At 36.4% G+C, this 13874-nt stretch overlaps 2 protein-coding genes across 8 annotated transcripts; one reads left to right on the top strand and one right to left on the bottom strand.

The window, feature by feature from the left end:
* The first annotated feature begins 3165 nt into the window (after positions 1-3165).
* Positions 3166-3633, top strand: LOC138900287 (uncharacterized). The gene has a single exon (XM_070187010.1). The coding sequence runs from the start codon at positions 3166-3168 to the stop codon at positions 3631-3633; it is 468 nt and encodes a 155-aa protein (XP_070043111.1).
* Positions 3634-4257: 624 nt separating this feature from the next.
* On the bottom strand, positions 4258-12439 carry LOC104093018 (ureide permease 1-like). 7 transcript variants are annotated; one of them, XM_070187267.1, is made up of 9 exons: positions 12249-12393; positions 11682-11789; positions 7870-8172; positions 6811-6949; positions 6518-6692; positions 6244-6287; positions 6053-6150; positions 5267-5641; positions 4258-4671 (listed from the first exon to the last, which is right to left on the bottom strand). In XM_070187267.1, the coding sequence occupies exons 3-9, from the start codon at positions 8104-8106 to the stop codon at positions 4519-4521; spliced, it is 1221 nt and encodes a 406-aa protein (XP_070043368.1). In that variant the 5' UTR covers positions 8107-8172; positions 11682-11789; positions 12249-12393; the 3' UTR covers positions 4258-4518. The 7 variants fall into 7 exon arrangements, with proteins under 7 accessions (XP_070043368.1, XP_009597409.1, XP_009597239.1 ...); XM_009599114.4 differs by lacking the exon at positions 11682-11789 and having other exon boundaries at positions 12249-12439; XM_009598944.3 differs by lacking the exon at positions 11682-11789 and having other exon boundaries at positions 7870-8380; positions 12249-12383.
* Positions 12440-13874: the final 1435 nt, after the last annotated feature.

Below are 13874 nucleotides of genomic sequence, written 5' to 3'. Positions count from 1 at the left end.
AAGTAATATTACAGGGTATAATCAGACTAATGGGGTAATGGTTAAGGGAGCTAACTCTTCAGTGGGAGGCCAGGGTAACAAGCTCCTTGAATTGAGGAAAGCTCAAGGGCTATGTTATAAGTGTGGTGAAAAATATCATGTTGGGCATCAATGCAAAACTAAACAGCTGAATACTATGTCTGCTTCAATTGATCCAACTGAATTGGAGCAGAGTGAAGGGATAGAAGGTGATGTTAAGGAATTGGAGGAGATGCCAGGGGAAGAAATTATGGATGAAGCAATTAGTTTGAATGCACTTTCAGGTACTGAAGTCCCAAATACCATCAAGTTGGGAGGAGAGGCAAAAAGGAACAAGATTACTATTTTGTTAGATTCGGAGAGCACCCATAGCTTCTTGGATCTGGAGACTGCTAGGAGGATAGGGTGCCAAATTATTGAGGCAGTCCCTATGAGAGTGACTGTAGCAAATGGGAACCATATTACAAGCCTGCATTCTTGTCCTAGATTCAAATGGAAGATACAAGGGGTGGAGTTTGAGGATGCTGTGAGGCTTGTTAGATTGGGGGGAAATGATATGATATTGGGTGGTGACTGGATGAAGGGACATAACCCTGTACTCTTGAATTTCATTGAGTACAAGGTCCAGGTGACACATAAAGGGAAGAGAGTGGAGCTTAAGGGCATCTACAGTCAAGGAGAATTGAAAAGTATGACAGCAGTGGGAGTGAGACAACTATTGAAGAAAGGGCAGGCTATTTGGGCACATCTCTTCACACTCTCAGCCCAGGAAATACCAATGACAGAAGAAATACCTGCAGAAATTGTTGAAGTACTTGCAGACTTCAAAGATGTCTTTGATGAACCCACATCCTTACCACCAAAAAGAGGCCATGATCATCACATTCCCCTGAAAAGTAATGCAAACCCAGTCAGCCTGAGACCCTACAGGTATAACTATTTTCAGAAGAATGAAATTGAAAAACAAGTTAATGAAATGTTGACTAGTGGAATGATACAACCAAGTCACTCCCCTTTCTCTTCTCCAGTATTATTGGTCAAAAAGAAAGATGGTAGTTGGAGATTCTGTATAGATTACAGGGAACTTAATAAACTGACAGTGAAGGATAAATTTTCCATTCCATTGGTAGATGACTTAATGGATGAATTAAGTGGTTCTTGTATCTATACTAAAATTGACCTTAGAGCTGGCTATCACCAAATCAGAATGGGTGATAAAGACATATACAAAACTGCTTTTAGGACACATTTGGGACACTATGAGTTTAGAGTCATGCCTTTTGGCTTGACTAATGCCCCTGCAACCTTTCAGAGCCTCATGAACCATATTTTTCAACCCTTTCTCAGAAAATTTGTACTGGTTTTCTTTGATGACATTCTAGTATACAGCCCCAATAACCACATCCACATATTACACCTCAGAAAAGTTTTAGAAATTTTGAGGAAGGAGAAACTTTATGCTAAGCTATCTAAGTGTTCATTTGGACAGAATAAGGCGGAATATTTGGGTCACATCATTTCAGGGGAAGGGGTAGCTACTGATCCTTCAAAAATTGAGGCTATGGTTAACTGGCCTAGACCAAAAACTATCAAACACTTAAGGGGTTTCTTAGGGCTCACAGGTTATTATAGGAGGTTTGTCAATTCTTATGGGGTTATCAGCAGACCCCTGACCAATCTTCTTAAGAAGAACTCCTTCCAGTGGTCAGAGGAAGCAGAGATAGCCTTTCAGCAACTTAAGTCAGCCATGTCATCAGCCCCAGTTTTGGCCCTAGCTGACTTCACCAAACCATTCATTGTGGAGACTGATGCTTGCTCCACAGGGATGGGAGCAGTCTTATTACAGGAAGGCAGACCCTTGGCATATTTCAGTAAAGCATTATCTCAGAACAACAGGGGATTGTCAACCTATGAAAAAGAATATCTAGTTGTACTAACAGCAGTGGATAAATGGAGACACTATTTGATGGGGGGTCACTTTATAATCAGGAAGGATCATCAAAGTCTCAAGTACTTACTAGAGCAAAAGATTACCACTGCCCTTCAGCAAAAAGGCCTCACCAAACTCCTTGGACTGGACTATGAAGTTCAGTACAAGAAAGGTACTGAAAACAGAGTTGCTGATGCCCTTTTAAGAAGAGAAGAAGAAGAACATATATTATGTGCCATTACTAGTTCTGAACCCACCTGGATGCAGGAGGTAATTCAGAGTTATGACCATGATCCTGTGGCTCAACAATTGTTGCTTGAGCTAATAACAGATCCTTCAGGCAAATCTGATTACACCCTTCAGCAGGGCATTATCAGACATGACCAAAAAGTATGGATAGGGAGGGGAGCTTGTCTAAGAACTAAGATCTTTGAAGCCCTTCATAAGTCTCCTATTGGGGGGCATTCTGGGCAATTGGGAACTTATAAGAGGATCAAGATGGGCTTTTATTGGCCTAACATGAAGACTGACATCTCTAAATGGGTGGCTGAGTGTGATACATGTCAAAGAGTAAAAAATGAAAATGTACACTCTCCAGGATTACTACAGCCTCTTCCCATCCCAGAAATGCCATGGAAGGATATCTCCATGGATTTTATAGAAGGTTTACCTTCTTCTGAGCACAAGAATGTGGTATTGGTAGTCATCGATAGACTGACCAAATATGGACACTTCCTAGCATTAAAGCACCCATTTTCAGCTAAGGAGGTAGCCGAGTTATTCTTACAGGACATCTATAGGCTGCATGGGCTTCCTAAGTCAATTGTGACTGATAGGGATGCAATATTCACCAGCCAATTCTGGCAGCAGCTCTTCAAGTCAATGGGAACCAAGCTTAAAATGTCTACAGCTTATCACCCTCAGTCAGATGGTCAAACTGAACGGCTTAATAGATGCTTGGAAACTTATCTGAGGTCTATGGTTTTTGCATGCCCTAAGAAATGTTCAAGTGGTTACCCTTAGCAGAGTGGTGGTACAACACCAACTACCACAACTCACTCAAATCTACACCATTCCAGGCACTATATGGATTTCCACCCCCACAGGTTTCACTGGGATCATTACCACATTCTACACAACCTGTGGACTCTTACTTGGCTCAAAGGCAACAAATGTTGACGTTTCTTAAGGAAAACTTAGTCCAGGCCCAAGCCAGGATGAAATTTTATGCAGATAGGAACAGGTCTGACAGAGTTTTAGAGGTGGGAGACTTTGTTTATTTGAAATTACAACCCTATATACAATCATCAGTAGCAGTGCGGAGAAATCTTAAATTGAGTGCCAAATACTATGGGCCATACAAAGTGCTACAAAAGATTGGGTCAGTGGCTTATCGTTTGGAGTCGCCGTCAAGCTCACAAATCCATCCAGTCTTTCATGTCTCTCAACTGAAGAAGAGGGTGGGACCTTCTATTGCACCTCAGCAGCAACCTCCTAGCTGTGATGACAGTGGTCGAGTTCTGGTACAACCAGTTGCTATTTTAGACCGTCGTATCGTCAAGGTTAATAATGCAGCTCAAGTGAAAGTTTTGGTACAGTGGGCTAATTTGGGGCCAGATGAGGCAACGTGGGAAGACTGGGGCTATATCAAGAGCCAATTTCCTGACTTTATCGCTCAATCTTGACCTTGAGGACAAGGTCAGTGTTGATCGGGGAGGTATTGTAAGGTTTGGAGTTGGTCATCAGCTGAAATTGGAAATAGGGTATGAATTAGGAAAGAACGAAGAATGGAAATAGGGTTATGAATTAGGAAAGAAGAGTATAAGTAATAAAGGACACGTGGCAGGAGGAGGAGCGTTGGATAATTACAGGTGGAGATTAGGAATTGTAGCTGATATAATAAAATGAACGGCAGAGATTACAAGGGAGATGGGTTGATCGGAGGGCTGAGACTAAAGAACAGTCCAACTAAATAGTTAGTTGGGCAGTCCACTAAATATCTTGGAGCCGGTATTTTCTTAACCGAATTCTCACCCTCTCTCTTCTCTCTCTCTTCATTTTCCATTTCTGTCATTCTTCTCCCTAAATTCCTAATTTCTCTTTCAGGTTTTCACCCACCATTACAGCTGATCAACAAGCTCAATATGTATTTTATTCGATTGTTGCAATTCAATTTCATTTAGTTGTAATAGAATTTCTCGATTGAATTCAATAAAAAACACAGTTGGGGTTCGATTCTACTTCTTACTTACTAGTATATTACACTGAACCTGAATGGTTGAACAGAAGAAAGATTGCTAAGGACACAATTGTTTTCAGGAAAATTCAGATTCCATTATCTCAAATAAAAAAGAGCTGTTGAAATACATTCGAGAATACATAAGCCAATTTAACATGCTAGCTCTATGTCGAATCAAACACCATCACATAAACGAGAGGAGTAAAAAAAATCAATCCTCCCCATTCGTTCGACTAAATTATTTCCCTAATTTCAAGGGTGCAACAAGAAAAAGGTAACATGATATTTACAGAAGAAACATTATATTGGTTTCTTACTATTATACATATGGCTACTTCCGATGCCCTGACGACGCCATGAGAATCGCGACAGCTGCTGTAAACATAAACAACATGCCAGCGAGGAGTGTATATGTTTTTCTTGACGATCTTCTGTACTCTCCAAATAAAATTACACCCCAAAATGTGCTCACAAGAGGCAGTGCCTGAAATTTTCCACATATTTCAAATGACTAAGTGTGTTTAACACAAAGAATCATATAGTAATCAACAACAACAACAACAAAAAATCGGGGTCTGGGAAGAAGGTAGAGTGTACGCAGACCTTACCCCTACCTAGTGAAGGTAGAGAAGTTGTTTCCGATAAACCAATCATATATAGTAATCAATCCGATAATATACATATGCCCTCTATTTCATTTTATGTGAACCTGGTTCATTGGACACATAGTTTAAGAAATAAAGAAAGACTTGTGGAAGTTCTTGTATTAAACATGTCATGACATTTGTGTGGTTGTAAAATTACATAAACTGGGATAGTTATCAATAATTTCTAGAATTAGCAGGTTGTAAAGAGGTGTCAACTGTATGTTTTTCCTTTTTCCAGATTCTTTAGTGGAAAGTTCAATATGTAACTCCCTTATATGAGTTTTGCAGATCGATAATAAACTCAGATAAAGGAGGAAGGTTCCTTACGATGATTGGATAAACCAGAATTAACATAGTGGATTCATATAGTCAGCTCAAAATTTCTTGGGGATTGAGGCGTAGTTGATATACATAATCGATAAATGTACAAACCTGAACAGCATCTGCAGCTGCGTATCCAGCAGCTTGACCCCCCATGAATTGTAGACCATTACCAAAGCCACACAAAAGTCCAGCCAAAAGAGCCCAACCTCTGCCATTCCAGTCGTTGAGATAAGCCTTGAGCGACGACTTGGGTGCATTTAGTATAGGGTAGTATAAGAAGGTGAGGTTCAAAACCATCGCAATCACAAAACAAAAGGATGAGAAGTAGAAAAATGCTGTATAGACAGTCAAGTGTGGAACTCCAGCTTTAAGAGTATGCCATTGATCATTTGTCGCTAGGTTAAATGCAGGCGAGAACATTGAGAAGCAAATCCCAGCAAAGAAGGTTATGGCCAAACCAATGAACGTTCCCTTCCCAAAAACCTGCAAACAAATATGAATTTAACAATTAGGATGTAACTACTTTATATTTCACAAAAACATAAGTAGTTCTTATTGTTGTTACACCTACATTAAATTCATTTCCAAGAGTCGTCTTAATCTGGTTATAGACTTATAGGCAATTATGGCGATAAAGTGTGAGCTTGGAGAATCATTACTTAGACTACCCTAAACTTGCCTTCACAGATAAATTGTTTATAAGGAAGGTTGTATCGGAAGGATTTGGCAACAAATAGAGCAAAATTGTCACAGAGGACTCTTATAGGCAACGCCAACTTTGATTGAGATTGAGGCATACCAGATTTATTAGCAATTCTTTTAAGTAGCACATTTTTAAAAAAAATCTGCAGTAGAACAAGAAAATACAATGCAATAAGAAAAAGAAATTCCGACCTTGATTGATCTCGTGTTCTCAAGTTCTATAAGGAAAGCCGCAGTCCCAAATTTTGCCTTCCCAGAAGAACCTCCATCCTCCAGATCATTTGTACTACCTTAGGATATTCAGCATTTCCAAATTGAAAAGAATTAAAAAAGGGAAGCCTGCCACTTTAATATAATGGAGAAGATATGGAAATTCACAATACCTGCTTTAAAATTTGTCTGTTTGAAGGAAGAAATTCCATTAGCCCTGCAAATGTGCAATTAAATTGAACATTGTGATTATTGGTAAGATATTATAACACAGTTGACACAAGATGGTTATATTATGGACCTAAAAAACAAATTTTGTTTTTACAAGTTGAAATAATCAGAAGAAAGGAACCATAAACATTATGATTTCCTCATTTGCCGAAGCAGTGTAAATGATACTCTTATATGAATTAACCAGGGAAGTATGCCTAGCATACTGATGCATACCCGACTCCATCTTTACAGTCATTTGAATAATCATCAAGCTTGGTTTTGTTATCAGCGTTGTTGGACGAATGAACAGCAGAGCCTAAACAAACGGCAATCAAGAAACATCCAACTCCAGGAAAAAGAATCTCAGCTTTGTTAATTTTGTCATCAAGGTAATAATTCAACGTCGTTCCTGCCATAACCAAAATAATAGTACATGTCATGTTTCAACATCGGCTTACCCCCATTCCACAGAAGACAGTCACTGACTCACTTCAGAAAAATGGAAGTTGCTGAAGTTAAAATGATACCTATAACAACTGTAATACTAGCAGAGACCACTTCAGTGACTGATAAACCAACAAAAGCCCAAGCATATTGAGTTGAGAGGTTCCCAAGGCTGAGGACCATCCCTCCAGCCATTGCGAACAAGACACTCGGCCAATTATCCTGCAATGTTCATTGATAATAGTAAATCGTAATATCCAAAAGAAATAGGAAGTTCAGAAAAGCTTGTTATTGTGCAAATTCAACTATGACCAACATTAAGCGAGACCTATGAGGTGTTGATGGAAGTCCCCATTACAAGAGATCTTTCGAACAAAAAATGCACTAAGCTCTCGCTATGCGCAGGGTCTGGGGACGGGCTTGACCACATTGAGTCTTATGTACGCAACTGAAATGCAAGAAACTGTTTCTGCAGTTTGAACACGTGAACTCTGGTCACACGCAACAACTTTTACCCCTTCTCCCATCTTAATAAAGTACGAAAAGACAAAATGGATGTATTAGCTAGTAAGGGTGACAGCTACAATCCATATAAGGTACTCTAATAGTAGCAGACGTGTTAGTTCCTAATAGCACATCTTCTTCACTGCTTCGTTGGCGCAGACCTCTTGTCACATAACACAAATGTTACTAAAACTTCAGGTTGAGTGGGAAAATTTTCTCAGTCAAGTTGATGAAGGAACACATGAATAAATCAAACTCTTGGTATGTAGGCGAATCAGCAGAAATGGAAACAGAAGAACGGATGAATATGAAGATTATTATTCTGAACCTAAGAAGTGGTAAAAGCTCATACATATCTCTCTTCAAAAAAATATAAATCATTCCCTGATTTAACTCTACCTATCAAATAGAAGTATATGCTTTCTGTACATCATTGCTATAGATTTAATTCTGTACTCCCTTAGGAGAGAAAGTACGCCAACGTAGAAGACGCATGTGGATATTCACACTTGCCAAATCAAACAATGTTATAAATTGAATACAAGAAAAATTGACCTTATATTACAATTGGTAGCTTGCATCAATGCCTAGTCCCATTTGAAAAGACATCAAGTTCTTGATTTTGAAGGGGCACTAACCTGAGAGAGTTGAGTGAGGAAATCAGGCATTTCTGGTGTGCTTGGCCCAAACTGACCAAAGGTTAAAGCAATGATCACAGCAGCCAATAGATTTGTAATAGTATAATCGAGATAAGTATGTTGAGGAAGACGCCCTCGTCTTTCGAGCAAAGTCAGCAGTGCAGGCCATGTCCCTAACAACAACAGAGACAATAGCATACAAGCTATAGCCCCTCCTTTGCTCTCTACCATATACATCTTCAATCCACTAGATAAAACACCTTCAGTTGAAAGTATTACCAACTTGGGAACTCTCCAAAAATCCTAGCCAAATAAGGGAAAAGAAGAGGAAAAAACATTGAAGATTCAATCTTTTAGTTGTTTCAACAGATTAACAACACTCCCAAATTCAATGCCTGCAGCAAGTATCAATGAAATGGGAAATCAGCAAAGAGCTCCTCCACTGCCTTGGGAAGCATATCCCCAGAGACAGGGAACTGGGATTTGTCATATACATATCTGTGGCTGCACCCTAAGAAACCACAAAGATAGAAACTTTACCAATCTGTTTACCAAGAAAAAAGTAGCATACTCACAAATTTACCCCACAAAGTTGAGAAAAAAAAAATGAACAATCTGAATATAGCATAAGAAAATTTATAGTGATGCCAACAACAACAACTACTACGCCTCAGTCCTAAACAAGTTGGGTTCGGCGATATGAAACCTCACATCTTTCATTTAAGTTCAACTCATATACAACAACAACAACAACAAACCCACTGAGTTTTTACAAGTGGGGTTTGGGAGGGTAAGATGTACGCAGCCTTATCCCTACCCTCGAAGGGCAGAGGTTGTTTCTGATAGACCGAAAATGAGCTCACCTCATATGACAAGAAAAATTCTGGTGATATAAGAATAAAATTGCTGCTATATATAATGTTTGCTAAAATTTTTGAGAAATTGGAATCAGCAGAATAGGATCTTTCCTTACTAGTTGAGTGATATGCACTTATTGCAATTCTGTAAAAAGATTTCATGATCAAGAGATTTCTACTATTTAAAGGAAATCATTGACTACCAAATTATAGCTTTCACAAACCATTTCAACTGAAGAATCAAGTCTTCTACTCAAACATCATCCCAATTACTCACCATTTCAGATTGCAAAAGGGAATCAAGAATCTTTAACAAAAAGAAAAGGGTAAAAAGACAAAACAGTGAACACTTTTTTGGACTTAACCACCATTTGGACAACCAAATATCCATTTGTTGCTTCTCAAACATGAAAACCACTCACCATATCAAAAAGCCAAAGGGGTATCAAAAACTTAATTTTATAATCATAAAAAAAGAATCTTTCAACATTAAACAATATATACAAACAAAGTTTTCGTGCAAACACAAGCAACAGCAATAACAATAACAACAAATCAGTGAAATTTCATGTGTGGGGTTTCGGGTAGTATAGTGTGTACGACCTTATCTCTGCCTTGAAAAAACAGAGAGACTATTTCCAGTACGGCTCAGAAAACACAGGCAACATCAACAAAAAAAATTAGATTTTTTTTCACCCCAAAGAAAAAGATAGATAACCAACCTATATTAACAGACCCCACCAAAAGGATTTTCAAGAACCCCACTTCTTAACAAGAATGGAACTCCAAAATGTACAGCAAAATGAGGATCTCTGAATAGCAAAGTGAGATTTGGATAAGTGGGAAGCATTGGTTTTTGGTAACTACAAAAAGAGCAGTGAATATATATAATTATAGAAACTGCCATTATTGTATATACTTGGGATATGAAATCAAGGAAGATATATAATTTATATATTTTTGGACAAATGATTGATGTACTTAGTTGTGAATCATGGTGTCAGAATCTTGGCTGTCGGATTCTTGGAATCTGACGGTTAATAATTAAGGTTGTTGCTCTAAGATGTGACCATGTGGACATTATTATCGGCGGTCAAATTGGATGTTGACAATATTGAATGGACGTCACCTTTTACACTACCCCAAATGAAAGGAAAATTTAGTACTTCACCTTATTTATTGGGTGATTGTTGAAAGTTGAAATGTGGAAATTTATGGGTTTTTTTTTGTTTTTTTCTAGTTTAGGTCAATGTTCTTTGTCCATTTCTCTTTTCTATTCTTTTTCAAATTCTCTTTCTTTATTATTCTTTTTTGGTATCTTTCGTTCGTTTATAACTCTCTCTCTCTCACTCCTTTCTTTTTCAATAGGACTAATGTTTACTCTAACTGAAGGGACACAGTATATCCAAAAATTACTTATTTATAAATTAAATGATAACTTTCAAAGTGAAATGTCCTTCCGTTCCGAAAAATAATAATTAACGTACGATAATCAACGCATAAAAGTTTGGTGTAAATTTAAAAATATCATGTTTTAAATATTGAAATGAAATGTTACAATTTACAAGCTATACGTGAGGTGGACACATGTCCTTAGCAGGATGGCTTACGTATTCTTCAACACCTTAACAATATAGAAATTTTCAAAAAATGAATACGTAATTAAATTCATATTCTTTGCCACAAAGAAGGTAGTAAATACAATATTAATTCGTACTTTCTTTGGTTCACTTTAATTGATTTTTTAGCTGTTTTCCCAGGAATATACATTTTAGCATTAATTAACAATAAAATTAATCATATTATCCTTAATTTGTTTATTGAAAAAACAACAAATAATCTTAGGCACTTTACTCCAAGGACAACTTTGAAAAAAAAAAGTTAATTCCTTCTTGATATCTGGAAAAATCAAATATTGCGGACCACAAAAGGCCAAAAAATCAATTAGAGTGGATCGGAGGGAGTACTCACTAAATTAATACCTCCTCCCCTCCCCTCCCCTCCCATGTCCGCTTTAATTGATTTTTTGGTTGTTTTATGGAGTACATATTAAAGAATCCACCTTTTGACATTAAACAATAACAAAATTGACCATATTAACATTTACTATCTCTTTATTTGTTTATTGAAAATATAACATATACTCCAATATTCTTTACTCCAAGGAAAGCTTTAAAAAAAAATTAATTCTTTATTGATATATGAAAAAATCAAATACTGAAAAAAAAAAAAGGTCAAACAATCAATTAAAGTAGAGGGGGAGTGTATTATAAATCCACCTTTGTGTTGACAGCTTTGACCAACAAGAAAAGGTCAAATCTCTCGGCTCTAGCCCTTAAGTAGAGACTATTGGCTTTTGGATTTTCTCATTTCCACTTATTCAAGTGGGAAGGTTTCATAACGTAGAAAATGACACAAAAAAGTTAGGCATATGTCAAATAAGGTAATTAAGATATAAGTTTGATTAGGAATTGTTTGAAGTTGAAAAATCCTATCTTTACAAATTACAAATCCTATCTTTAAACATGCAAAATATTTAAAACTGAATATGCCAAAAACTGTATAATTATCAAGCTAACTTTTAAAGGATTTAAATTTTAAATTTTCAACTCATGCTTAAAGCGACCACTTACCCCTGGTTGACTATTTACCCCTAACAAAAAAAAATTCATACTCAGGACTCGAATCTGACACGACTTATAACAACACAAAAATATACTTTGCATTCAAAGTCATATTTTTGCACCCAATTCACCATGTCTGATTGCCCAAGGGAAACGAAAACGAAAAGAAAAAAGACAATATTGAACATTTCTTTTTCTAGACTCAACCACCATTTCCCAACCAAAAAAAAACATCGTTATTTCTCAAACATAAACCACTCACCATGTCAAAAGTCAAGGGGAATTCATCAACAAAAAGTAAGAGTACGAAAATAAAAGATAGATGACATACCAATTATATAACCCCACCAAAACAATATCCAAGAATTAATTCACTTCTTAACAAGAATGGAACTTCAAAAATAAAGCAAAAGGGTGATATCTTGCAATTGTGAAGAAGCTAGCTAGGAAAAGAAGAAGAAAAGGCAAATTAAATAAGAAAAGTGAGATATTGAAAAGTGGGTAGGAATATTGGTAATTGGTAACTAACTACAAAGAGAGAAGTATATATATATATATAGATGTATATAATCCCAAGTAACTTGGGATTATATACATCTATAAACACACCAACTATTATTTTGTAGAAATGATTGAAATTTTAGTTGTTTTCGTGCTCATACTTAAATTAGTATGTGACCAATGTAGCCAAAGTCTTCTTCCTCCTTAACATTTGCATTTCATGTGACATGTTTGAGTAGACACTTAGGAGAGTAGAAGACTTTAAACATAACTAAATATATATAAAATACTAAAATTGTCCTTATTGTGAATAATTAATTGAGAAGTGGTGAAAGCTCCACATATAACTGAATATATTACATAAAGAAAGGTAGGAAATAAGAGATAGATGGCATACCAATTATAACACCCACAAGAACAATTTGCAAAAGTACTCCAATTCTTAACAAGAATATAATGGAACTCCAAAATTGAAGGAGGAGAAGAAGCAAAGCAAATTGATATATGGGGAGAAGTGGGAAACATTGGTTTGTAACAAAGTGAGAAAAGGATATATAATTAGTTATCTGAACTCCCATTGTGGTATTGTACATGAGATATCCACAGTGAAGTCAAGCATATATCAACCATTCTTTTTTTACAAACAATTATAATTGCTTAGGTGTATGTGAATATATTGCTGTCTTTCCAAGAATTTGACACTAAACAATTGCACCGATCAGGACAGTAGTAAAGTGATAAGTACTCATCGTTAATCAAAAATTTTGGGTTCGAGTTCTATGTATAAAGTCGTCTTTTATAGAAAATGGTCTACACCCCTTAATGTAGATCTTTCTGACTCAAATTCAAATTTAGTCAAACACTATTAAAACGCAATATAGGATCCAGAATTTTTAAATTATGAGTGCTAATCTACTTTTAATTTAAAATTACTGCGGAGAGATGAGGTGCTCAACAGTATTATGTAACCATGTGCCCAAAAGTCTTCGACGACCAAATTGCATGGTGACAATTTGTATGGATGTCACTTCACAAACCCCCCCCCCCCCCCCCCGGCCAAAAAAAAAACACAAAGAAAGGGAAATAATTTATATACTAATTGGGGTATTGTTGAAAGTTGGAATAGGATATTAATAATTTCTGTCATTTTCCTATTATGAGTTAACAAGGGTCAGGATTTCCTAAGGGAGTTAAAAAAGAAAAAGATATAGCTAGCGAGAATTGAATTAATGACCTTACAAAGGTTGTGAACCCCCTTTACCACTAAACTATGCTTTTGGGATTCAAAAATAATATATAGAGATAAAAAATAAATTTTACCTTATATATGCAGTATAAATTTTCAGCGAAGGGGTTCGGGTCCCTGTGAGTTAATGTTCTTTTTCATTTGTCCTTATATTCTTTTTCAAATTTTCCTTCTTTTTTTCTCCGTATATTGGTGATAGGCCAATAAAAATCGAATATAATTGGATTTTTTTGAAATTCTATTTTGATAGAACATATGATATCGATGGTCCGAGGTAAATCACTCAATGTATGTTAGGGTGGTCGATTTCAGTAATATGGGGGAAGTGCACGGTTAACCACTAATTAGAGTTGTTTTTATGTTTTAGCCACTATTTAAAATGTATTTACTTTTTAGCCAATGCTTAATAATTTTTTATCCGCCCGGACGAAAATACCCATGTACTAATATTAAGGACATGATGTCCTTAACTTCATGAATGATGTGTAAATATTAAGGACAAAGTGTCATATATTTGCACTTTCTGTTATTAAACTTTAGGACATCATGTCCTTAACTTCATATGTGCACTGTAAATGTTAAGGACGTGGCGTCCTTAATTTTATGTGTGCAGTGTAAATGTTAAGGACATAATGTCCTTAACTTGTATTTGCACCTTCTGTTGTTAAACTTTAGGACCTCATGTCCTTAACTTCATATGTGCAGTGTAAATATTAAGGACATGTTGTCCTTAACTTCATGTGTGCAGTGTAAATATTAAGGAAATAGTGTCCTTAA

The sequence above is a fragment of the Nicotiana tomentosiformis genome, chromosome 10, assembly GCF_000390325.3.
Source record: "Nicotiana tomentosiformis chromosome 10, ASM39032v3, whole genome shotgun sequence".
NCBI lineage: Eukaryota > Viridiplantae > Streptophyta > Magnoliopsida > Solanales > Solanaceae > Nicotiana > Nicotiana tomentosiformis.
Note: the sequence above shows the minus strand (reverse complement) of the source record. Positions and strands in the feature narration are given on the sequence as shown.

What these genes read in the sequence shown, in the direction of transcription:
- LOC138900287 (XM_070187010.1), top strand. Translation starts at nt 3,166, where the DNA reads ATGAAATTTTATGCAGATAGGAACAGGTCTGACAGAGTTTTAGAGGTG.
- LOC104093018 (XM_009598760.3), bottom strand. Translation starts at nt 9,135, where the DNA reads ATGTTTGAGAAGCAACAAATGGATATTTGGTTGTCCAAATGGTGGTTA. An exon ending in TCCTCACTCAACTCTCTCAG is followed by an intron (nt 6,950 to 7,869) that starts GTTAGTGCCCCT and finishes TGAACATTGCAG; the next exon opens with GATAATTGGCCGAGTGTCTT. An exon ending in GACTGTAAAGATGGAGTCGG is followed by an intron (nt 6,288 to 6,517) that starts GTATGCATCAGT and finishes GCACATTTGCAG; the next exon opens with GGCTAATGGAATTTCTTCCT.